At 38.6% G+C, this 26,012-nt stretch overlaps 3 protein-coding genes across 6 annotated transcripts in view; 1 reads left to right on the forward strand and 2 right to left on the reverse strand.

Annotated features, from left to right (window-relative positions):
• Window positions 1-17,370, reverse strand: part of LOC138015277 (uncharacterized) — a 27,307-nt gene extending 9,937 nt beyond the window's left edge. Inside the window, exons 1-8 of one of the 4 annotated variants that reach the window (XM_068862258.1) lie at window positions 15,298-15,382; window positions 15,057-15,149; window positions 14,657-14,815; window positions 12,351-12,441; window positions 11,592-11,719; window positions 11,008-11,093; window positions 4,134-4,282; window positions 2,878-3,045 (exon numbers count right to left, since the gene is read on the reverse strand). In XM_068862258.1, coding sequence (XP_068718359.1) covers window positions 2,878-3,045; window positions 4,134-4,282; window positions 11,008-11,093; window positions 11,592-11,719; window positions 12,351-12,441; window positions 14,657-14,770 — 736 coding nt within the window. In that variant the 5' untranslated portion in view covers window positions 14,771-14,815; window positions 15,057-15,149; window positions 15,298-15,382. Of the gene's footprint in view, window positions 1-2,877; window positions 3,046-4,133; window positions 4,283-11,007; window positions 11,094-11,591; window positions 11,720-12,350; window positions 12,442-14,656; window positions 14,816-15,056; window positions 15,417-17,304 lie in introns of those variants that run through there. The other 3 variants (XM_068862259.1, XM_068862257.1, XM_068862256.1) reach the window with 3 other exon arrangements.
• Window positions 6,996-8,098, forward strand: LOC138015278 (uncharacterized). The gene has a single exon (XM_068862260.1). The coding sequence runs from the start codon at window positions 7,148-7,150 to the stop codon at window positions 7,949-7,951; it is 804 nt and encodes a 267-aa protein (XP_068718361.1). The 5' UTR covers window positions 6,996-7,147; the 3' UTR covers window positions 7,952-8,098.
• A 370-nt stretch (window positions 17,371-17,740) lies between the features above and the next one.
• LOC138016755 (uncharacterized) lies at window positions 17,741-22,248 on the reverse strand. Its single transcript, XM_068863940.1, has 3 exons — window positions 21,620-22,248; window positions 19,581-20,580; window positions 17,741-18,952 (listed from the first exon to the last, which is right to left on the reverse strand). The coding sequence occupies exons 1-3, from the start codon at window positions 22,178-22,180 to the stop codon at window positions 18,045-18,047; spliced, it is 2,469 nt and encodes an 822-aa protein (XP_068720041.1). The 5' UTR covers window positions 22,181-22,248; the 3' UTR covers window positions 17,741-18,044.
• Between the last annotated feature and the right edge of the window lie 3,764 nt (window positions 22,249-26,012).

The following is a 26,012-nucleotide window of genomic DNA, read 5'->3' on the forward strand; positions in this document are numbered from 1 at the left end:
TTTTAAAGTAGGAGTGGATATTAATCTTTTTCTTCTAATAAAAATTTTATTATGATGATGATGATTATTATTATTATTTTTTTTTTTTTTTTCCCAGAGGTGACATGTTATTAAGTGAAATTATCGCTTAGAGATTTTAAATTTTAAATTAAGGGTTTTTGCAGGGAAATGAGTAATGGTTTATTGTTCTGAGTATTGTATATTTGGTACAAAGTTTTAGTTTTTTTATTATAATAATAATAATAATAATAATAATAATAATAATAACAATAACAATAATAATTATTAATAAAGCGACTCCAGCAGTGTAAGTAACTTAGGACCAACCACAGAGATGTCAACTCTTTTATATCTTTGTATCAACCCTCCATGTTATCTACCCATCACCCCAAGTAACTTTATAGCCCCTAAATTAACTCCACCCCTCCCCACTTCAACAAAAAAATTGACTGGGCTCACCCCAGTATTGAACTGCACTGTACACCTGAAAAAGTGGACTAAGGGAGGTATGATTTTCATCTTTTCAACAATAACATTTAAAATCTTCCAGAATCCAACGACCTTGCAACAAAACAGCTACTTCTGTAACTACCGGTATATGCAAGAAAAATCTACTGCCATGAAATCCTGCAAGTAACTTAGGACCAACCACAGAGATGTCAATTCTTTTTTATCTTTGTATCAACCCTCCATGTTATCTACCCATCACCCTAAGTAACTTGATAGCCCCTAAATTAACTCCACCCCTCCCCACTTCAACAAAAAAAATTGACTGGGCTCACCCCAGTATTGAACTGCATGTACACCTGAAAAAGTGGACTAAGGGAGGTATGATTTTCATCTTTCCAACAATAACATTTATAATCTTCCAGAATCCAAGGACCTTGCAACAAAACAGCTACTTCTGTAACTTTTTGCAAGAAAAATCTACTGCCATGAAATCCTGCATAGTTGGCACAGCTGGAAGCCAGAAATTTGTGGATTCTGGGAAAATTTAGGACTAAATTATTAGCTTACAGCAGAGATTTGTTCAGTAACCAGATCACTCCTGGATAATTCAGGAGAGTTGACATATATGCAACCAATTGCTTGCTTGTGTTGCAGCATGACAGGTGGAGACCTGCATGATCTTTCTGTTGAGAAAGCCTTAATTCCTTCCTAATACACAAAAAGATGAGCTCCTGTGGAACTAAGGACTAATTAACAGTTTACTAAACGGTTTTGGTGGATTCCAAAGAAGAAGGAAATGAAGTTTTCCAGTATCCAACCATTGCTGACCAAGCGAAAAGCGGACTCTAGGGATGAGATTGTAATCAGAAAATATGGCAACCCATCTGTGTGAGAAAATTGGGTTTTGTCACCATACAACTGTACAACCATCCACCCCTCCATGTATGCCAATGTGACCGGTATCATTTGACCACACATAGTCTACATACACATTTAATAATCCTGGAAGTCAAGAGACTGTACAGGATACTAAAACAGCCAGCAACGAAATAGAACAGGGACAAAAATAAATAAATAAATGCCTTATTAAAATTAAATTATTTACAACATATAAATATTTACATTGCAATGCAATATTGTCTTATGGTTGGCAAAGCATTCACTTGGAAGGGAGTAACAGTCGACTCAACATTAACAGTAACCATGATGGAAAAACCACTCCAGAGGGAGATAAGAACAGCAGAGGGAAAAAAGATATGTCGATCTGAACTTATGAGAGTGGTTGGAGCGATTGCTTCTGTGAGCTAAGGTGATAGATGCTGGAAATGTCAAGTGAGTTTCATTGTTGTCATTCTAATGTGTTCTGAGTACGAACAGTTTCATATTTTCATTTAAGTAAGCCCTATTGGATAGGTTTCGTGCCTGGATGGGAGACCATTGGAAAACCTTCGTGACGAAGATAACAAATCTTCTTTTACTTGCATGATTTCTTTATTGTATTTGGTTGTTAAAAGCTTTTCAGTAATCTCCTTTTCACGTTTTTGATGAATGGCAATGGAGTCCCCAAACAGTGCTGTATTTATATAAAGTGGGTTTTGACTCAAAGCCTGTGAGGCCGGATTACCCCTTTTATTTATTTATTTATTCATTTATTTATTTATTTATTTATTTATTCTCAATTCTTGTTGTTGTCCAATGTTGCTTTCATTTTCCCATTAGCATTTACATAACCGATTACGTATAAATTGAGTCAATAGTGTCCACTAAAGGTAAAGGAGCTAAAATTGTCACGCAAAACGACGTAATTTCATGACACCCAAAATGCCCAAAAAGTAGCGTGAAACATTGCAATAACCACTTAAAACCGTTGAACAACATAAAACAAATACAACAAAAACAAAGAGAAGCATGGATGCACACAAATGGACACAGATTGAAACAGATTGATTTTGGTAATCTTGAAAAAAGGCTGCCCAACGTTTTTCAAGTTTATGGCTGTTTTTTTCAGAATAATCTTGTTTGTGACGTAACGATAATTTATCAGTAAAGGAATTCCACATTAAGCTCATAAAAAAACTAAAGGTTTCCCCAAAAAATCATAAAATAACGTGACATACAGTAACCCCTTTTAGGAGGCTCAAACCACTTTTAATGCTTTCAACAAACTGTACCATTCAGAAGAATTGAATCTACCAAACTTTTTTACTTAATGGTAATGTTATGATGCCATATGAAACACCAATAAATGCTTAACAAGATGCACTCATTAATGTAATATTGCAGGTTACCATGGCAACAAAAAAGCCATCTAAAAACAGCCTATATTTTGTCTTTAAACGCATATAAATGTGCAAATTTTCTGCCCTTTTATTCTTACAACCTAGCTAAAACCATTGTGGTTGTAGTACCGGTATATTGTAGACATACCTTGTTCAACTGTATCAGCAGACTTCGCAGATCCTCTCGCAGAAGATATCTGCCTTGCTACAGAACTACGCAATTTCCATAGGATCATTTTCTCTTGAGCTTCTGCATCAGACATGTGGTGGTACAGTTGCACTCTGGGAAAATGTTTTTTTAACAGACTGTCTTTTCCTGTAAAGACAATTTGACTGGATTGTAATTTACTTTTTGACTAGTTTCTTATGTTTCTTAACACTAACCCAAACCCAACTACATAGGTCCATGTACAATCAACTTGAAGCCTTTAGTATTAGAAGACTAGTCACTCGTGAGCTTTCCAGTTTATTTTAAATTTTTTTTGCATCTGTGCTCTGTAATGTCTCTTAATTCATTTTGACAATATTGTTTCTTTTCTCAGGGCAATAAATCGCTAAACAAAGTTCAAAACTTATTAATAATTCATGAGCCTAACAGCCTGTCAAAATATCGATAAAATGTGACCTACATAAGCTTTTTAATAACCCAATAAAACACTCCTCGTTAGAATTCTTTACATATTAAGAAGAGTAATGAGGCTCGGCTTGTTTTTCTTGTATGCTTTTTGTGGGATATGTTTTTCAAAAAAACTTGCAGCAGGGGCTTGTTTTAATGGATCTAAAAACACTGATGCGCATTTTTTTAAACATTACAGAACAACCAAATACTTTATGATTCTTAGAACAAGTGAAATTTGACACTATTTAACACTCACTCACTGCACAATGCAAGTGAATTGAAAGTTTAAAGAAAGATCATGGCAGTTAGATGAACAACTTAAACAGTTATAAGCAGGCCTCAAAAACCCAGACCTGAAAGAGGTATGAACCCAATGATAATGATGATGATGATGGTGATAATGAGGAACTTCATTTAAGTGTCAAGTGTTTTTAGCACTGAGGCACTGTACAGAAATCTAATCAACAAATATGAAATGACACGTTGGTTTTTGAGGAGACTGGGGTAAACTGGATTACCTGGAGAAAAACCTCTTGCAGCAGAGTAGAGAACCAACAAACTCAACCCACATATGACGCAGAGTCTGGGAATCAAACCCCGGCCCACATTGGTGGGAGGCGAGTGCTGTCACCACTGCACCATCCAGGACATGTCCTCCCAGCAGGACAGTCCTATGACTGTGATTGTGCCGCAAATGAACCTGACCAAAGCAGCTGGGAGGTTTTATCGGTTTTATCACATAACTAAGAAAATTGGTAAAACTTTACACTCTTTAAACAACTTACTGTCCACAGGCATATCCTTTGACTTGCCTCCCAATCTATCCTTAGTGTCACTGGAATATTCCACTATAATGTTCTTGTTTCCAATAACATGTCCATGCAACACTGAAATTGCTTCATTGCATTCATCCAGAGTGCAAAACCTTACGAACCTACAGTATCAAAACAGAGAATTTACCTAGATGTGAAGTTAAATTATCTCTACATCTAACAGAAGAAAAGATTGAGTTATTGGCCTACCTACAATCTTGGACAAAATTGTTGAGAAAACTCTGCTTTTGGACTATAAACTCCGATCACAAGTATGAAAAAGAAGCTCTGAGCTTTTTGCCCCCACCCCCCCCCCCCTGATCAACGTTGCTAGACGAAACAAAGCATGTCGAACCAGGGCTTATCAACATTGGTTGTAGAGGGGGGGAGGGATGGAAAATAATGTGCGATATTGAGGACTTAGTGTGCAAAATAACCCCTGTTTTTAGTATTCTCAACCCTCTTTGTCCAAGATTGTAGCTAGCACTCTTAAATTGTGACAGTATCAGCTTATGTATGTAGGGAACTTGGCAGTAAGTGAGGGGAAAAAATGTCCCTATAACCTCCATAAAAAAGACTCAATATCAAAACCACAAACTATTATAATATTTTCAATGAATGAAAGAATAGAGGAGATTGCATGGCTGCGTGGAGATACGAAATTGCTCCTAGAGTGTTGAAAAATATTTCACAAGTGACCGCGGTGAATAAGTGAAATATTTTTCAAAACAAGAAAAGAAATCTCGTATCTCTAAGCGGCCATGTAACAGTCTATTTATTACATAAACACCAAAGATATACTAATTAAAATTATTCACAAAAGGCATCCATTTTTACATGCAACCATAGCAACAGTGATCTTTTCACATGTGAAGATAACATGTTTGCCCACAAAAGCTCACTTGGTATTTCATTGGTGTTTATATAATAAATGTATATAAGAAGTTCAGGTTATAGACAAAATGAACATCCTTGCACTTAACTGCATTGTACCGGCATCTCAGATGTCAGATGTCTGAGAGAGACAATAGGCCACTTCGGAAAATACCATAACACTCTTTGGTTGTTCCCCCAAATTTTGCATGAGCATTGTTTTGTTTTCTCTTGGGACCATTGTTAGTCCCAAGAGACACTGGAAACAATGCTTATGCAAATGTTGGGGGGACAGACGAAGATTATTATGGTATTTTCCAAAGTGGCCTATAGCTTTATAAATTGTCCAGTTTGGTGGGAGGATCATGATGATATTTTGTTGGTTATATTTTCAGTTAACTGTTTGAAACATTGACTCACGGGAGTGCACAAACTTAACAGAATTTACTCTGTTTAACGCCAGACAATTTTACGCTATTGCAAAAATTGCATTCATAACTGCAAAGATCATAGCTTCACTTGAAAATGGAAAAATGTTTGCCTTATCTGAAGAGATTTTTCTCAATCAATAAAGAAAAAATACTATTCTGAGGTCTGCAGGGGCATTCCAACAAGACCTCTATAATTTGCTTTGGAACTAGGTTAGAACCAAAAATGTATAAATGCTTTCATGGCACGTCTGGCTTTGTAATGGTATAACATGTGATTTAAGTCTATAAACATTAAAACAACGTTGAAGCTCTCTTTAATGCAATAAATGGAGGGTTAGGGATACATGCAAAGACTCAAACCAAGTTTTAATTTGGAATCTCCCAATTTGAGATCCACATCTCTTTCACTGAACAGATTTTCATAAAATTTCCCTATTTATTGTAAAATTCTGAAATTATTTTTTATCTTAGGGTGTAATTTCTGTCAACAAGCTTTATTTGTGGCCTTTTGCATAAAAATGGTGGTATCAGATCTTCCCAGTTTGATACAAAACAAAAAAGCAACACTAGTTCTCACCCAACTTTCAGATGCTTTACTTTGGGAAGTGACTTGCAGCTTGTAAATATTTAATCAATATTATTGGATCTTTACATTGCATGAAAGTTTAAATTTCTTTCAAGGGCATTGTGCAAATTTGACCAGGGCATGCTCAAATATATTAAACATTAAATCGGTACCATAGCTGACACATTCCAAACCTAAATATAAAAATGCGAACCTTAGATCTAAACAATATGCTTTAGATAATATGTTTAGGCCTAAGGTTAACATTTCTATAAAGGTTTGGGTTGTTTCAGCCTTTGAAACCTTCACCCCATACCCCTCACCCTTACTCCCTAACCCCCACCCCCAGAATAGTCATGCTGTAATGAGGCCCTGACAGGGTAAATTCCGACAAGCGACATGGCCCAAAAAGTAGCGACAGCACATAAAATGAAATTCCGACAAAAGACATCCTTTCCCAGAAAATTCCGACAGTGACGTCAAGGCCGAGAATGAGCCAATTAAAACCCGACACAAGTCATTTTAAAATTCAGACAAGTGACACGGGACCCCGCCCCCTGTCATGGCCTCTGTAATTAGCACAAGCATCCCAAACTCCCTATAATGACAAGTGCCCTCAATAGAAGAGTCACTAATTTTCTGTAATTGCATCACAATCATTTTAATGCATCTCCAAACTATACTGATAAAATTAATTATGTCAATAAAATATATATTTTTTTATCTTATCAAAAAATCAGAAATACTTTTTTTCCCCAAATTTTACTACATTTTTGTGTTTGAAAATTAATTCTATCTGCCAAAAGGAACCAAGTAGAATAGTTTTATTTATTTAAAAAAAAAAAACAACTCCCTTATTTACGTTTCATTCTATCCTGTCTACTCATGTGACAAAGCCGATCACACCCTCGTTTGCGCGCGTACCACGTGAGTTCATCAACAGCGAGTCACGCGGGTCTACTCGCGGTTCGCTTTCGTGGAAGCCATTTTACTCGCGCTTCGCTGAAGGAAACAACTTCAAAACTAATTCTTTGAGAGGCAAACGTAACACCTTTTCGCTTTTGAAAGGAAGAGAATACAAGAAATAAGATACTCAGCAAGCACCGGCAAAAACAAACATGGCTATGGATCCCAATGAATCGATGAATCCAGATCGTTTTTCCGCCATATTGGAAAATCAACGCGCCATCATGGTGAACCAAGCGACAATACTTCAGAACCAGAACAAGATCATGCGAGGCATGGAGCAACTATTTTCGTTTTTTCCAGTACTACAAGGTTCTCTTCCAAACCAGACCACTGTTCCTGCGCCTGTGACCGTCACTCCAATTATTTCCATGATAAATAGCAATGAAAACTCGCGAGGCGAGCAGCCACCCTCCGCTGCCGCACAACTTCCAGCTGATCAGCCTTGTTCAGTTCCGCGCGAGGAGAACACAACCCCAATTAACACTCCAACACGGCCTCAAGCTCCGTTAAATTCGAGCACGCCATCGTTGGCTGCCTTGAAGGGGAAAGCAGTTGCTTCAAGCGGTGATTCATCACCTGGTTCTGACAACGAAACCGACGTTGTTCCCGCACCACCAGCCGTGCGTAAAGCTCTTCCCAAGTACATATCTCAAGAAGACCTCAACCAAATTAAGTGCAAGAGCTGTTCAATCGGAAATTTTGCCGTGCAGTTACTGAGGCATATTTTCGACCATTCTGAATTGGAGAACAGAAATTGCACGGGAACGCGAGGAAAAGAACCAGTCGATCCAGACCGACTGCGTTTTGTGAAGGAGACCGTGTACGAAGTTTACGGCATCACGTCCGACGAAAAAATTAACACTTGGAAACACTGCATCAGAGCTATCGATGAATATTTACGGCGACCGAAGCGAATGGCAAAGGGGGGACTCAACAAAACAGCAATGTTTTAGCTTGGAACTACCAATAATTTTTAATCGCATGTTAAATCGTTAGAGTAGTTTAATTTGTTGTCGGTCACATGATAAGTTTCAGAGAAGGGTGCATTTGGTGTTGTATAAGGCCTCACTGGAAATTGTAAGGTTTTAAGTGAACTTTGACTGAACTGCACCCAGTAACATAAGCATGATTTTGCCTTCTTATCAAAGGATAACAAATTCTTTAGTTCTATTTGGTCATGTGACCTTCTCATCAGGAATGAGCGCTAGTCTCTGCAAACCTTTATAAATGTGGGCAGACACGAGGGGTCATGTTGCAGGGACACGTTGCAGCGACAAAAGGTGTGTAGTGCACACTGAGGCGACATGCATTAGGGTTGCGTAGTGGGAACATGGTAGCAGGGACAAAATCACAACATGTGCACACACATGAACATGTTGCGGGTACATGTCCGAAGGATATGTTGCAGCGACATGTCCCCTGATGTGAGCTGATACTTTTATAATTGTGCAACACCAATTTTGGGGTGATTTTGTACCTGTGACAGGTTGAACTTCATGAGACATATCACAGGGACAAAATCACCCCAAAATTGGTGTTGCACAATTATCATAAAAGTATCAGCCCACATGAGGGGACATGTCGCTGCAACATATCCTTGGGACATGTACCTGCAACATTTTCATGTGTGTGCACATGTTGTGATTTTGTCCCTGCTACATGTCGCCTCAGTGTGAACTATACAAGTTTTTTGTTAGTTCCCTAGTCCTTCCCCCAGTACAAGGGAGCTACCAAAAAAGGGGGACACAATTTTTGGTAAAGTAAACAAAAATATACAGAAATATTAAATTGAATGTACTTAACACCTATTTTGGGCTTACTACTGTATAGCTGTAGCCGCCTGAACAAAATCTGTTTTACTCTCTATTTTCGAATGCCCAATAATACACTTTGTGGACATTTGTTTGCCCTCCAAATTTTGCATAAACTATTGTTTTCAAATGCTCTTGGGAATATAGAGTGTCCCCAAGAGCATTTGAAAACAACACTTCGTGCAAAATTTGGGGGCAAAGAAAGTGTATTATGGAGCTTTGGAAAATAGAGAACTGGCAAGGCACCAAATCTGAACAGGGTCTTGATTCATACTGTATGTCAAAGACAAATAGTTGTATCAAATGGAAATTTGCTTTACCAGCATGGGAATGTCCTGTTCTTGTTTTAGTGCAGAAAAAAGATTTGTTTGAAGAACTTTATTAATGTTAGTGCAAATGAGGTGTGTTAATTCGAAAGGGAAAAGTAAATAAGACTTTTGAGCCGTTTGAAATCATTGTAAATTTTCATAAAATTTTCCATCTCAACACCAGCACAGAAACAATCCATATCATACATTTGTGGAATGTGGGAATTAGAAAAGTATTCTATGCAGCTGTTTGTCAATATTTTCTTTCCCTATTCTAATGTTAATTTGGTTCAAAATGATTATGCCTATTTGTCATAGTCTTATGAAGAATGCTCTCCAGCATTTTATTTTTTAAAACACTCTCTTCAAACAGAATATTACAACCAAATGTATGCATGTATACTGGAAACAAGCTCAGCATTATTTTGTGCAAAACAAACAAAACCACCAATGTTGTCTCAAAACATTAATTTGTATCCAATAATTTTCAACTTAGGAGGATAATACACATTCTCATTTTGGAATATCTGAGGTAAATGCTAGAAAATGTTCCTACTGGAATTGTATTGAGGGATCTGGTTAAGGAACTGTGACTTTTCTTTGTGGTTTATCTTTGACGTAAAATCATGCAGACTACAGTTTTCCTATGAAACTGGTCTGCCGATACATTTTACATTTTACTTCACAAATGATAGAATATTCAAGAGAAAGTGGTTTTCTGATGAGCTGTCCGCTTACTGATGATGTGAACTGGTATAAATTTAATTAATTGAAGAGTATTTTTGACAAAGGACAGTCAAGAAAGGTATAAAGTATGAGTCTCAAATAGTTGATATTATTATTGGCTTTTTGTTGTCTATCTTCATATTAAACATTTCATTGAATTTCAGTTTCAAATATTTTATCCCTTTGCAAACTTTTGTATTTGATAAGGTAAATAGCAACAGTGAAGCAATAATAAATCATGAACTTTGAAAGTTGTACTCCTATTTAAAGTATGTCTGTAATGTTGCCTTGTGATTTAGATTAGTAATTTGCCTGACCACAAAGGCAACAGATGGCATTATGCGACTAGCAAAAATGACCAAAGGACAGACTAAATGAGGGCATGAAGTATTAACAGCATGCACTTAATTAATTAAGCTGGAGGGAAAAACAAGTTTTAGAATCAAGCTAGGAGAAGACTCCTGAAGAAGAAAATGGTTGACTTGTCTTTTTTCAGTCTTGTCCTGACAATAGCGGAATCTTTGTTTAATTTTTTTTTATCTTTTTATTTAAATATATTCACATTACATCCTTGCCTGAAGAGCAAAGTGAGCTCATCACTGGGAGCTTACCTATAAAATATTAATTCAAGCTTAAAATGCCAAAACGGCATCCTTTAGATAAATTGGGACCTACCTGAAATCCACCTTAAGTCTTTTCAAAGAGGAGTTACCAAGCTTTCTTATTGCACAGTAACAATATGAGCAGTAAAATACTGCACTTTTGGTAACTTACAAAATCTTGCTTTCAAAAATATTTGACCAGGAACAAATTAGTAAAATTTACTAAAAACCACAGCACAGAATTTCATGCATTTATTACCGGGCCATCACTAACTTAATATTAAAATGAAGTGAGCCCTCTTGATGAGTGCTTCTCTTAGGGCAAACTTTGCTGATAAATAGAATCAAATAAATAAAATTTATAAAATATACTGTAATTTAATATATTAGGCAATGAAATGCAAGATGCAACTAAGGAAAAATAAATTATCAAATAAATGATTACTTTAGGAAAAGTGAAACAAGACTTCAGATTTTGCAAATAGAATCCTATGCACCCCTCATCCCTGTTATTACGAATACTGGTAACTTTCTCAAGCAAGTGATAAACACCAATACTGACCCATAGGTGTGACCACTTTGTTTTCCTGGATTCACATGGACATCTTGTATATTACCAACTCGACCAAACACCTGGATAAGTTCTTGCTGGGAAAGAGAGATTATTATGCACTTACAGGTAATCATTTTCATTAAGTAAACTGCTTGGCGGGTTGATGGTACTAGGTTCGAACTCCTGCTGGACCAAAATTCCGGGTACTTAACCTCTTGACCCCTGGGAGTGAGACCCGACGATTTTACTCGTTAAGGAGTCAATGGGTAAATAATGGATAAAATATAGCATCTATATAGTTAGGACTTCCAGTCTTCTCCCATGGAGATGATGATCGAACCAACAGCTTGAGACATTCTCACAGCAATAATTGTGTTGGACTCAAATTCAATGTTATTCTTAGTACAAGTATTTTGTTTTCCACTGGGTTGAATTTCATTATTATTTTCCAAAACAAAATTAAGGGAAAGTGAACTATATAAACTGGTTTTCATTAAAAGAAATTTTGAGCCAAGGAATAAATCAACTTTACAACTTCCATGGTAGCCACAATCAGTCAATGAAATGTTAGATCAGCCATATGAAAAAAATACCTTAGTAAAATTCCATGGCAAATGACCAACATAAACAGAGAAAAGACTTTGCCGCCATCTGTTAAGTTCTCTAGGTGTCATGTTTTTTGTAGCAGTGTTCCAAGCAAAGTCAAGTTCTTCATTTTCATCTAGAAAATAAAATTATTATTAATTTTGGGTACTGGGCCAGTTATATGTGTTGTAGTTCAACCTTTTTTTTTTTTTTGGTGTAAAATTTTTAGACCAGCTCAATTTTGTCTAACATTCATTATCATAATCTTAAACATATGAAAGTTCAAAATTGAACTAGTTTGTACATTTCATTGTTACTAGGCATAAGTAGCACTTTTTCCTACTTATAAATTCAACTTCTAACACTTTGTACATTCATCAACTGAAGATGACAGAAGTTTCTGTCAAAACATGTCTTATAAACTTAAAAGTTTTGTCGTTTTCTTTAAAGAACTAAATATAAAATTATTGAACCATAATATAAGCAGCAGTTTCAATGATGTATCAACAGCCGACGATTCAAAGGTAAGATTAAAATTCATTTTGACAATGATAAAAGTTGGTTACTGAATGTTACTGAATATACCAATCAAACCAGCTACCATGTTTAAATTTCCTTAAAACCCCTGTATTCGCAAGTTCACATTTACAAAGCCGCATGGAGATCACTACACAAATCTGCTGGCTATCGTAATCCCAGGAAAAGATCCAGGAAATCAACCAGGTGATGCCTTTTGCAACAGCAACTTTCAAGAAACTCTGACTTACCACTGTCTGATGTCTGCAACTGACAACTGTCTCTGGATGCTGACGAACTTCTCTGTTTTCTATCATCTTTGCTACCAACACTTTGTTTTACCTGGAACAAGGTCATTTCGTGACAGTCAACAACATGTAACCTTCAGAAACGCGCAAAAATAGTCATAAACTGTGACATTTTAAAATATGTTTTCTTGGTTAGCAGGATGTCCTTCAAATCACTGTTTTGATCAGATGTGGTATTATAAATTCACCTTACAGACTGACAAGTTCAATCTTTAGGAATATTGCAGTACACAGCTCTGTAGCAGTGCTTACTATTGGTAACCAGATATTGTGCGACCAGAATTTGTTGACTGTTTCATCAGTTTTGGATTATGGTCAGACATCATATTGATAAGCAAATGTGGATTTTATTAACTTTTGTCACCATTGCGTTAATTTAATTTTGTAAGTCATAAAGAACATAGACAGCTTGTTGTTGAGTTAAGGACAGTGCCTACTAATTCAAAGATCTTTTTGCCCCGGTTTGTGATTATGCAGGAAATGTAGATCTTAACAAGTGTTATTGAATCCAAACAGAAAATTAGGGGTAACCACACATTTTTCAAAGGTAATTCATGAATAATACTTGTAAAAAGCTTTAAAATACAAAGCAATGTATGGTGTTCTTTTTCAAATTGAAGCTTTAATAATTATCTCTGAAAATGCATGGTTACCCCAATTTTCTTTTTGGATACCAAGAGTACTTACTGAGATCTACTTTCTTCGGATAGTTTTAAACCATGCAAAAATATCCTTGCATCAATAAGAGCCACCGATAGGAAACCCGACTATCTTGAGATGCGCAGAACGTATGCGCAATAACAGTAGTAGGCGCCGTCCCAAATAAGGCCCAGTAAGTACTCTTGGTATCCAAAAAGAAAATTGGGGTAACCATGCATTTTCAGAGATAATTATTAAAGCTTCAATTTGAAAAAGAACACCATACATTGCTTTGTATTTTAAAGCTTTTTACAAGTATTATTCATGAATTACCTTTGAAAAATGTGTGGTTACCCCTAATTTTCTGTTTGGATTCAATAACACTTGTTAAGATCTACATTTCCTGCATAATCACAAACCGGGGCAAAAAGATCTTTGAATTAGTCGGCACTGTCCTTAACTCAACAACAAGCTGTCTATGTTCTTTATGACTTATAAAATTAAATTAACAATGGTGACAAAAGTTAATAAAATCCACATTTGCTTATCAATATGATGTCTGACCATAATCCAAAACTGATGAAACAGTCAACAAATTCTGGTCGCACAATATCTGGTTACCAATAGTAAGCACTGCTACAGAGCTGTAAAGATCATAATCCACTTCACAAGGTCATGCTGGGGGTATGAGGCTCTGCCAGGGTAAATTCTGACAAGTGAAATGGACTAAAAAGTAGTGACAGCACTTAAAGTGAAATTGCGACAAACAACATCCTTTCTTTAAATTTCCAACACAAGACCTCTTAAAATTCAGACAAGCAACAAGGGACCCCTCCCCCCACCTCCACCTTGGCAGGGCCTCAGGTATAAACCCTTGATACTTGATGGTTAAAAATTTTAGCTACACTTATGCACAATAGAGAAAAGTAAAAAGCTTCATGTAACAAATAGTAGATCAGTTCCAATTATTTTGGCAAAGATATTGTTCAATGGCCTACCAAAGTTACCTATGGTCCCACTGCCTGAATACATATAGTCTGTATTCTATTTATTTTATCCATGTTTTAAAGCAATCGTCTGTTATTCTCTAGGTGTCATGTTTTTTTATAGCAGCTTTCCATGCAGGCAAAGTCAAGTTCAAGCTTCTTGACAGAATAGCTAACCTCTAGAATACAGGAAAATTTAGTTTTATCGAATGTGCTAACAAAGGCTGAATTACCACAATGAACGATTTATTAACACATTTGATACTAAAACCAAATTTTCCTGTTTCACTCTCCCACCGACGAAGCATCACAGTTTCTTTAGAAACTAGTAATTTGTAACCTCTAGAATACCCGCCACCAATTTACATGTGAATAGCTACAAAAACAATAGTGGCGGGGTATTCTGATGGTTGCTCTGAATAGAAGAGGTTTCGCATAAGTAAACCTTTTGTGCTGCAAATAGTTTCCCCTCTGTTTATGACTCTTTGGAAAACCTGATGTTTACGTAATTTTGAAAAGGAAGTTAAAGCAGCCACTAGATTGGTAAGTCGAGTGGCTGTAAATAATTATTACGAAATAATTATTACTAGTCTCAAACGTCTCTACTATTAATCATGTACTCACAACTCTATTCAAAATGTCAGGGTCTCCTTTTAGCAAATCTAGTAAGGCCTGTTGTAGATCTTGCTTGTCTTGACCTGAGGACCCACTAACAACTTGGTCATTAAGGGTGGGCATTTTTGTCAAGTATTATTATTTTTCAAAACAAACCATCACCATCACCTTTGGTAGAAAGGCAAAAAAACAAAACAAAATAAAATGCAAACAGTGCAGACAATGCATAGTACGATATATGCATGTATGTCTATAGTCAGCCAAGGGAACAATCAACAAATAAAGCTCTTATTAACTTTATTTTTATACTGGGTGAGGGATGATGACTCAAAATAAGTTTCCTTGACACTTTTTCTCATCTGTGGTTGACAAGAATCTCGTCACCTGAATCATCCCATCCCTCTCTCACCTTGAATTCAAAGCGGTAGACTCTCGATCTCCCATGAGGCCAAAAGGGATTTTTGCAGAAAACAGTCAACTTTCATTCATTTCACCGGCCACCCTATTTCTCAGTCGAAGTACTGAATTAGTAGCAAAATTACGAGGAACAGAACTCCAATAGATCAGATCAGATAATTTACCAAAAGACACGAAAATCAGCAAAAATGGCCTGGGATCCAAAAGCAAAAAAAACTGTGTTCATTGGGTACCTGGAGAAATATTTCACTCGTAATTAAAACTCCTCTCTATAGAAAACAATCACAGCTGTCAACGGGAAATTCAGCCGACTGCACGTTTACAGATGTCGGAAAGTGGGACGGGGAAGGGGAGACAGGGGACGTGGGGACCTGGGGACGCGGAGTTTTGGTTGGGCACGTGGAGACTGGCGAATCGGGGAAATGACGAATTATTTTTTCCAAAATGGGAGACGAGGCCACCCTGTGTTAGTTGGGGCCGTTCATTGAAATCTGAGGCTACGTTTACACGGGTCCGGACAAATTTTGTACCTGGATCGCCTGTTAAAATGGATCGGTGCAAATTTTGAGACCAGTCCGGCGGCCTTTGTTTACATCTCTGTTGTGACTGTTTAAGCTAATGCTTTTAGCCAATCACGTTGTAGCTGCATGTACGCGGCAAATCAAACATGCCTTTCTGGAGTCCGTTTCTCGAAACTCCCGAAACTTTTTGGGCCTTTTTCCGGTGTCAAAATTCCCTCTGTATCTCAAGAAACGAGAGGGTTGAAGCCGTCAAACTTCACAGTTATTCACGCCACTCAAAGGGGTGCTAAAAACCCCGCCTGGTATGTTAGCTATGCCAAGCTGATGAGGCCCAAAAGGCCAAAACAGCTGTGCACATGCGTGATGTGTTGGCCACACCGTGTTGGTGTTAGCGTGTGTCACCTTGCTCTTACAGTTATTCTGCTTCTTTTTACCTTGAAAACATCTTAAAACAAGCGGATGGCAGTCTCACAAATGGCTTTTTGGGCTCGAAAAGGTTTCGGGTCTTTCGAGAAATTTGCCCCTGGTCCGCGACTTTTTCCACGGCCGGTTGTTGTGTAAGCTGTACATGCTCACCAAGAAATTCAAATGTGTACGTTGCCTCGATCGATGAAGATTGGAGACACTTCCATTTGCTGCAACGTGTACTGACTGCAGTAGTCCAGCTAATCCGGCTAAAATAGCGATGCCCGACAGCTATCGCTCGTCTTCTCCTATCTGTATCGTGCTTTTGTTAATTGGCCGTACTGGGGAATATTGGACCGAGGTCGTGGCAGCGCGAGGTCCGTACAAAAACGACCGAGGGCCAATATTCCCCGGTATGGCTCGAGCTAGTTGTAGCTCGGTTAGTAAGTAGTTTATTATATGGCTTTTTAAGAGCGGTTTGCTGTAAGGACCGACTAAGGTCTGCAAGATAGAAAAATCCGATTTGCTCATACTTTGCCAGAATAAACGCCAAGGTGAACTAGTTCTAAAAATATGAGTCTCGGGTCGTTTAGGTTTTTATTTATTTTTTCCAGTAATTTTTTATATTTTGCGTGTGACGGCAGCCTAAATTAACGGCGAAATCGGGAATTTTCCAAAACCTTCTGTGTATATATAGAAAGCGGTATTGATAAGATTAACCCAGGTAGTCAGAAGACCTTGTTTGTTTTGGTTATTAACGGTGTTGAATTTAAATAAAATGTTGACGTTAATTCTCGGCGCAATTTTTAAATTTATGCTCTGCTTCAGAGCCTACGACAACCGAATTTAGGCAATTTTCGAAACTCAAAAAAGCACTCTGGTACAAGGACTCACCCATCGAGACTATACTCCAGGAAAGGGCAATCATTTGAGCTGCACATCGGTCGAAAAACAAATTGGGGTAAATGAAACGGCGATTTCCGAGACGACTTTCGAAACAGGTCACTTGAGTAATATGAGCGGCCCTTTGACCTTTCATGTCAACAGTCAGCTCTTTAAAACGTGACTTTCGTTCAAAGAAATTCATCTTCCTTTTCGTTTGTTTGCTTTACTGTCGTGTTTTAAAGTACAAGGCTGTTTTTTTTTTTAATTTGGAGGCATCTACTCATAATGTTAAACTTGGTGTGTATATTTTGAGATTGAGGAACTAACTTATGTTGATCGACGAATTATTCAAAAAGTATTTTACACATCTTCAGTGTTAAGAGCGATGTTAGATTTGATTCATTGAATATGTAAAAAAATATCCCTTACCTTGGTGAGCATTTCTTGGCTGGAAACCACAGTACATGTAGTTTTATAGGCAAACTCAGAGAGAGAGCGCCGAGCCATGTCACTCGCGAGGGAAGCTGTCAATCGACTACGATGTCACGCAATATCACATTTTTTTCGTATTTTTTGAGGAAAGGAAAATTGATATGATATTGTTCAAAATTATAATGAAAATCGGTAATAATTAAAATTAATTATTCGCAGACGAAAAGGTTAATTCCTCTAAACCAAAACCTTAAATCAATGTGTTTCTTCATAAATGGCAGCCCCCTTACTAAGGGCTTGCAGTGGATTTATCTTGGCGTGACATTTAAGAGCAATGGAAGCTTCTTTAATTAATTATTGCCATTTAAATTAGTATGGTGGGGGAGGGAACTTTATTGGTTTGATGATTTATCTAGCTAACCGGCCTGGTGCTAATTACTTAGCTGAGTAAACTGTATTGTGTTTTCCATACACTTTCTATCACTATCTACAACAAACTATTCGACATCCTGTTTCTCTTCATGCTGTTACACAGTTTCGAAATCTGGGGTGCATAAAAGAACTTGCAAGGGATAGGCAAAAGAACCCAACTGAAAGGTTACACGTGCAATTAACAACAACAACGACGACACTCTTTCATTTCCCGCATAATGACGATTATATTAATAATCTATGAAAGATATGATTAGTCATGCCTGGGATACAAGGACTTTCAACTTAAATCAAGAATACAGATCTCAGACGGGGTAGCAACCACATGCGTCGATCAGTTCCACTAATGCAGAAATGTACTCCGCCTTGCGCCTCACGTGGAATCCATCTGTGCACACACCAAAATACTCGCAAACAATCTTTAGCATGGTTATGTTAAGTTTTTTTAAGCTTCCTTTCTTACGCATGTCGCACAGGTTGAAGTTGTCATAAGCGATGGGGTGCTGCAACTGTACTTCATTTAGTACAACCTGACGGGTATCACAGAACTCTTGCTCGTGTTGCGCAGCTTTAATATCGGAATCACTTATCGCCGCAGCGTGACGCAGCTTAGATGCCATTCTTGAAAAGAATGACTGTATCTGTTGTGCGGACAGAAACTCGTCGCTTGAGAACAGCCTAGACCCATCTGCTTTCTTTGCAAAACGCATATCTTTTGCCACTCTCTCAGGGTCTTGCTTGTGACCTTTTTCCTGCCCAAGGTTAAATTTATCCTCCAAGTACTTCTTTTGAGCTTCATTGAATCGTGCAGATTTTTTTGTTGTTTTCAAAGCCCAACCCTCTGACAAGCTGACACCATCCGTCACCTCAAGTGTTCCTGCTTCTAGTGCTTTAGCCGTACTTGTATCTTCCTTTAGGAGAGCGTGGTATGTCCTCTTAGCTTTGTCTAGTAAGTTCTCTTTTTCAGGCATCATTCTACATTTCCCAAAGGACAAGTGCTTTTCAAGACTTGAGTGTCGCTCATACATCTTCACACAACCTTCATTTGGGCAGGAGAACAGAATGGTGGCAGCTTTCTTGTCACCATCATCCTTCACTTCTTCTTCCAAGGTTCCATTGGGTCCTGGCTTCTTAGAAGTTTCTTGGGATGCACCGACGAAATCACCAGGTGAAATGTTGCAGTCAAATCGGCAGGCTTGCAAAAAGTCAGGAACTAAAAAGACAGCACAAGTAGTGGTCTTTATCTATGACTTAGGAAAGCCTATTGCTTTTAAACAGCTCGGGCTTTTCAGTTTAATTTATCATTCTTCGTGACTGGATACGTGCCATGCGCCCATATTATGTGACAGGGATATGCTAGCCCACACCCTACCTTATATTGATCTCTATAGAACAGATAGTCTTTAAATATAATCAATGCCACACGATTAAGTCGCAACGTTTCTTCAACTACCAGCTGGCTAGGTCTTCATAGGGCGACAGCTGGTTGTCCTCCCACTCATATTTGTGATAATGGCATAATTATTATCATATAGCTGAGTATTTTCTTGCTTTGTGGCTGGTCAATTTGAGTTCCGTAACTTACTGTGCGGACGCAGAGCGAGAAATCACTTTGCCTTACACTAAATAAACATGATATTAGCCAAGTTCAAAATCATTACTGTAAGTAACGGATCCCACCTTTTCCCTCGATTTTCTGTCCGTGCGCTTTTCCCTTGAGGCATAATTCCGAGAACAAAACTTGGTCCGTAGCTCACAATGCGAACAGCGTACTCAGCTAATAAGGTGAATTAAACGACGATTACTTTTTTCCATTATACTCTTTTAGGTTTTTTCCTTACCATGAAGCTTAGATTTGCTTATTTGCTTTCCTCGGCCGACGTCAAAGGCTCTCCAGACCGTCACCACGTCGCTAGAAAACTCAAAGTTGTTTAACATGCTTACACCATCCATTTTCACCTGAGGCAGTTCGCAAGCGGCAACTGCAGCATCGACAACAGCAACGCGGACCCCGGTGACACCTCCATTCGATAGGATGGCTGTTTTAAATTCTTTGGCGTTTTGCACATCATGCCCTTCATTGATGTATCTGCGCACATGGCCTTTGATAGTCGCTGCTTTTCTGTCGCAGGCCCCTTTACCTCCTTGTGGGTCACTGAAATCCACTCTACGGACACTGACCCCTGTATTCAACTTCATTAGAGAGCACGATGCTATTACAGCCGAGTTATGATAGCATCCGGCGTTATCCTGGCGTAGGAAAGCTGTGTCGATTCCGGGATTCTCCTCTTTCAGTGACCTCAAGGTATGTTCAATAATGCGCACTACAACAGAGCTGTCTTGTGATGTATTCTCGACGATGTGGACAAAGCTCTGACTTTCATACCGCCCATTGATTTTTCTTGCAATGACACTGATATGCCAAGATATCCCGCGCTTTCCAAACCAATCAGACTGGGACTCTCTGTATTTGACTGGTAAAAATTTCATTGCCCAATCCTGTGTGATAAGGACAGTGGACTCATTTAAAGCGCTCAAGCACACAGTTCTTGCTGCGTCTTGTCTAACACTTCTGAGTTGGTGGGCTTTCCAGGACTGGATTGCCTTGACTGCTTCATTCAGTGTGTGCGAGAGATCTTCCAGCTCCTCAGGCGCGAACTTTGCATTTGACTCAACTAGGTATCTTTCCATACAGTAGAGGACATCCCTGAGTCTTTCACACTGCGAGCACTTGAGACTGTGGGTGTGTGAGCAGAGAGATCTTAGTTCACTGTCGTTGCTGTCGCTCAGAGCATGTTCACTGCAATGGTCCGCCACAAAGGAGCAATCAGATACATGAACCTAGGAAAACAATACACTCGTAGATTTAGATGTAATATGTCAAAAACGAGTGCGAGTGTTTTCAGCAGGGGTTTCAAACACCGAGAAACAGATAATTATAGTTTGGAGGTGTTTGGAATCCCTGATAAAACACGAAGCACGAGTTTTTGATAGGACTGCTCAATTTTTTTTAACAAAGTATGAGTTTAATGTGATGATCTTTTGTTTTATCAGACAAGTGATAGGAATTTGTAAAGGAAATGAATATTCAATATTTGGGTAAGTTTAAAGGCAGAACTTTTGAATAAATTGACATAATAGGGCGTGGTGGAGAGCGAATCAGAATCACGTCGTCTTCGCCCGCCAAAATCGTCTTCCCAAGAAAGTGATTCGGTTAACGAGGCCGTTCCAGTTGCAACTGAATATAAAAATAATTGGGCTGTGAACATTTTCGTCGAGTGGCTGAGGTTAAGAGAGGTACAAGTGCTGGTTTTAGGTTGCGGTGGACTTTTCAAAGACTACGAACCACACGAGGTTCAAGCCTTGAGTACTGACCTTGCTGAAATGGATGCTCTTTCACCGAACTATTAGAGGTCCAAATTCGTTTTTAATCATCTGGACGCTAATGATAAAAGGTACTGCGAAAGTTTTATGTTGAATATCCCAAATTAAAATGCATTATGTACTGGTAGTTAATTTATCTGTTTTTTTCAATTGTCTTTATCAGTGTTTTCATCAGTTTTTGAACTAATCGGAGTAATCTTGATCTGGCTTTTTATTGGGTATCAAGAAACATGCACGTGACCAAAATGGGGCAATCCAATTGGCTAAAGTTGTATGATTATGAAATGCACCGTCATTATTGTTATATTTTCAAAGCAATTAATCCACAGACCGTAGCAAATTAAATAAAAAGCTAATAACTAAAAAGCACTGTACACTTTGAGTTAAACGGATATTTGTTCTTGGGATATGTATGCAATGACATCAAGTGCACGGAATGTGGTGTACTTTGCTGGAGTAACAATAGCATTTTAAAATCACTGACAGTCAAAAACACCTTATAGTCAGCCTTCAAATATTGTTTCCCCTCCTTCAGAGACACTTCCCAGCTTTTAGCGATCTCTCTGTCAAGCCCCTTATCTTTTAGGCGTTCCACAATAAGAGACAGATCTTCAAAACCTTTCGCGCCATCTGCCGCAATGTAATCTAGCCCCTGTAGGGACTTCCTCACGGTGGCTGTACAGGCGGACAGGACTCTTAGCATGGTTGCTGGGCTGAATGGAGTAAAATCTGTTTCCGCGCAGTAAGCCTGGTATTGCTTTACTAGCCTATTGGGAATCATCGTCCTGATGACATTTGGAGTCTCTAGTATCTCCCCAGAGGAGAGGCGGAGGTACCGCTGACCAAACGGGAGATCCTGGATGACATGCGGACTTGTTATGTAAGTTAAAAAATGATCAAGCTGCTTACTTTCCACTCTCATCCTAGGGCTTCTTACTCGGGGTATTTCGGCCCCACGCCCATAGTGAAGGGAATGCTGTCTTGCAATTTTAAATCGGTATTCGGTGAGACCTGGTATGTAGCTCTGGAGGCGTTTAAACGATGTCTGGTCCCCCATGATTGATAATATTTGACGTCTCGTTTCCCAGGAAGATGCGTTTCGGTAGGATTCTGTCAGTGCCTCAAGATATTTTTGCTCCTCTTGCTGTTCGCCAATACCCAGTTCCTTCTCGACAGAACCAGATTTTCTAACGGCCTCCCAAAGGTAGCTTGCATCTCCTGGGGCAATTACATTAAGGCCAGCAACAATTAGGGACTTCGCCTTGGATACATGGTTAGCTCTGGTACGTACGCTGGATAACTCCCATCGTCTTTTGTGTGGCCCGATCGTATCAGCATCACATGAACGTAGGAAGTCATTCAGGAGAGAACGCTTTGTGGCCTGACTGCTTTTGGGTGACTCGTTGCCACTAGAAGTTTCACTGCTACTCGCTTGACAGTCGGGCTCATAAAGGCTCACGTTCTCTAGTGACGAGTGGTGGAGAGAATCATCAAGTTGATCATCGGGCTGAGTCAAGCTCTCGTCGTCAATCGCCAAGTGAAGGATTGAATCAACTAGTTGTAATACGTCTTCTTGGCTATCTTCATCTTCTCTCTATGTGTTAAAGAGAAAACCGAATTAATCAGGGAAACAAGACAATGATTTCAGGCTTATGCAGGTAAAACAGTTAACTTGTAGTAAAATTCTTCATGGCGATCAAGGGAAATAGTCTCTGTTGTAAAACGTTTGCACCTAGGCTACGAATAACGCATAGTATTTGTTTTCTCGCAGTGTGCAAAGACAGCGGTAGTCAGCAATAATGAAATAACGGCGTAGTTGCAAATAATTCTGCTCCTTCTTCGTGGCGTTAACTAGAGCCAACTATTTAAGTATACTTAATTACTTGTTTGTAGCTTATTTTCTGTTTCTTTTTTTCTCAGTAAATTTTTTTACATGTATAACTGTGAAGTCAAAGCATTCTAATTTTTGTACCTCCTCAGTAATTGTTTTGGTAAGTTAATTTTAGGAAATAAGGAATGGTTGTTGTTGTCGAGGAGTAGTGAAGAGTTTGTACAGTCCACTCGGATAGATTTTATGACCATAAACAATTTGTGCAACAGTAACTAAGGGCGCGTTCGATTGACAATATTCCGGAATAAGGATACGTGGAGTAATGATTAAAACGGTATGTTTCGCGCGTTTCGAGGCAGCAAGGATTATAAAAATATATTTAAAATATCATTTTAGCGGATCTGTGACAATTTTAATGTGAATCTCTGTAAAAACGAAGGATTTCTAACTTATATTCCATGTATTCTTATTCCGGAATACGGTCAATCGAACGCACCCTAAGTTTATCAGGAGTTATATACCTGTACGATATCTTCTGAGATCACCTCTTGGGCCCCAACGTCATCAGGGTCTTCGACTGACTCTGAAGCGGAGAATGGGGTGGACAATGTCACTAGCGATGCCACTTTCTCCAGCTTCCGTCTACACTGCTTGCATATTTCTAAAGAAAAGCGAAACAACAGCAAATCTGTAACTGTAACGTTTTTTACACTCTCTATTTTTTTAACTTTTGTTTTACGTTTCTTGAGTAAAACACATCAATTTTGTACGACAGAAATATGGGTAGTAAACTCACGTGAGCCTACAGGAAGCAGCACTTGGGATTGCTGGTGAAGCAGTTTGGAATGACGAAGAGATATTCCTCTCTCCCCTGACACTGACTTGCCATGCGACGACCATTCACTTGGGGCAGTACAGTTTGTTTTGTTCGAGCGCCATCTGATGCCAAGTTTGTCGCGATGCCTTGGGCAAATCGTAAGTTCAAGGTGACCTTCGCTGATATCAAAAATGCCTTTAAATATGAAATGGTTACAAAATTAGGTACTGATGTAGGAGCCACCGTATATGGGAGGTTTTGAAAGCCCGGTACAGACCACTTCTTATTTGTCCCATGGTAGCCAGTCACTCTCGCTCTTTTGTTTGTTTTCAACTGAAGAAGTCTTCAGGACCAGAGAGCCCAATCTTCTTGTGAACTCAATAAAGTTTTAGTTTCGGTTTGAGATAGCTGACCGCAAAGTTGATCTTATTCATCGAGCTACAATGTTATCGTAAACTGAAATTTTGCACTTTGTCCTTGAGTTATTATTCCCTTTTGAACTGCTGCTAATGGTTTTCCTAGCTGAACGGTCAGCAAGGATTATTTGAAAGTATAGGACGTTTGCAACCAACGTTTGAGACACCAATAACAACAGAGAAATGTACGGCTTCTAATTGACGAACAAAAGAACCTAACGAGAGATCTTTTGTTTTCGAACACAAACATGGCGACGATGACGTCACGTGAAAACCTCCTATGAACTTGGAAATAACACCCAAATCAGCCAAATCAGACCAAATAAAGTTTGCGATATCTAGGAATATATTGATGTTCAAGTTAAATAGTGCTAGCCAAAAAACAAATTTAAAAGGAGCCTTTGCCTGTCTTGTGCAAATCTACAACGCCAATAGTGGTTATACATACCTGCCCTTGCCAGTAACAGCTTTGACTCGGAGTCTAAACCAGCGTCTCGAACATTGTAAGCACGTAAATGTCCTTGAATGGGTTTCTTGCATTTGGCGAGCATGACACTCTTCACATTAGCTGGATTGTCTACGCTAGGACCACATGTTCCCCCTACAATCTGACCATATTCACATGAGGCCATATTCTGTTGGTACGGCTTGTTTCAGAAATTGGTGAAACCGGCAAGTACCACGCGTACATGCAGTTCCACGGAATAGAGCGAAACTCGGTTTGTATGTGTTTCGCTTAGGACCTTCCGTTTCTGTAATGTGGTTTTTCAACACGTTTGATTTCAATCCAAAATGACGAATCATACACACACAGTCGTAAAAAAATTCACTGGTACACTAAAACGCACACGGTGAAGATGAACTTCCACCAGGCCTCGTGTTTTTTCTTGGTAAAGCGTTACGTAACAACGGACAGCGGTAGTTTGATAAAACTACTGTGTTTTCCAGCCAGGGCAAACTCACTTTGGTAAGGGATTATAAATTCAAAAGCCCAGCTTCTTCTTCTTCTAAAGGTTGTTAAAACTGTGACATGTAGGTATTTTTGGTTAAATATGAAAAACACAGGAAATTTTAGATATTGCGTGACATCACAAAAGTTGGCTGTTCACAAGTTGCCTTACCTATTTGCTTCAAGTCTGATGTGCAAGTGGCTCGGCGCTCAAGCTTTGAGTTCGCTAAAAAACAGCGATCTCCAGCCAAAAGAACCTCACTAGGGTGCGTAATATTTTAGTTAATTGACTGTCGCTGTTAATAGTGGCGTTGTATAAAAGCATTTATAATTCGTCGATCAACAAATATCGCGGTAACTGTCTTTAAGACAGACTTAAAAGTTTCAAATTTCAAAATATAACCCCCAAGTTTTAACATTGCGAGTAGATGCCACCAGATTAAAAAAACCCAACCTTCTACTTGAAAACACGACAGAAAGCAAACGAAAAGGAAGATGTATTAAAGTTTTAAAGAGTCGGATGCGGATACTCCATTGACATGAAAGGTCAAAGGGTCGCTCACATTACTCAAGTGACCTGTTTTGAAAGTACTCTCAGAAATCACCGTTTCATTTACCCCAATATTTTTTGCGACCGATGTGCAGCTCAAATGATTGCCCTTTCCTGGAGTATAGTCTCGATGGGTGAAGCCATGTACCAGAGTGCTTTTTTGAGTTTCGAAAATTGCCTAAATTCGGTTGTCGTAGGCTCTGAAGCAGAGCATAAATTTAAAAATTCCGCCGAGAATTAACGTCAACATTTTATTTAAATTTAACACCGTTAATAACCAAGACAAACAAGGTCTTTTGACTACCTGGGTTAATCTTGTCAAGACC

This window comes from Montipora capricornis, chromosome 9 (genome assembly GCF_036669925.1).
Source record: "Montipora capricornis isolate CH-2021 chromosome 9, ASM3666992v2, whole genome shotgun sequence".
Taxonomy (NCBI): domain Eukaryota; kingdom Metazoa; phylum Cnidaria; class Anthozoa; order Scleractinia; family Acroporidae; genus Montipora; species Montipora capricornis.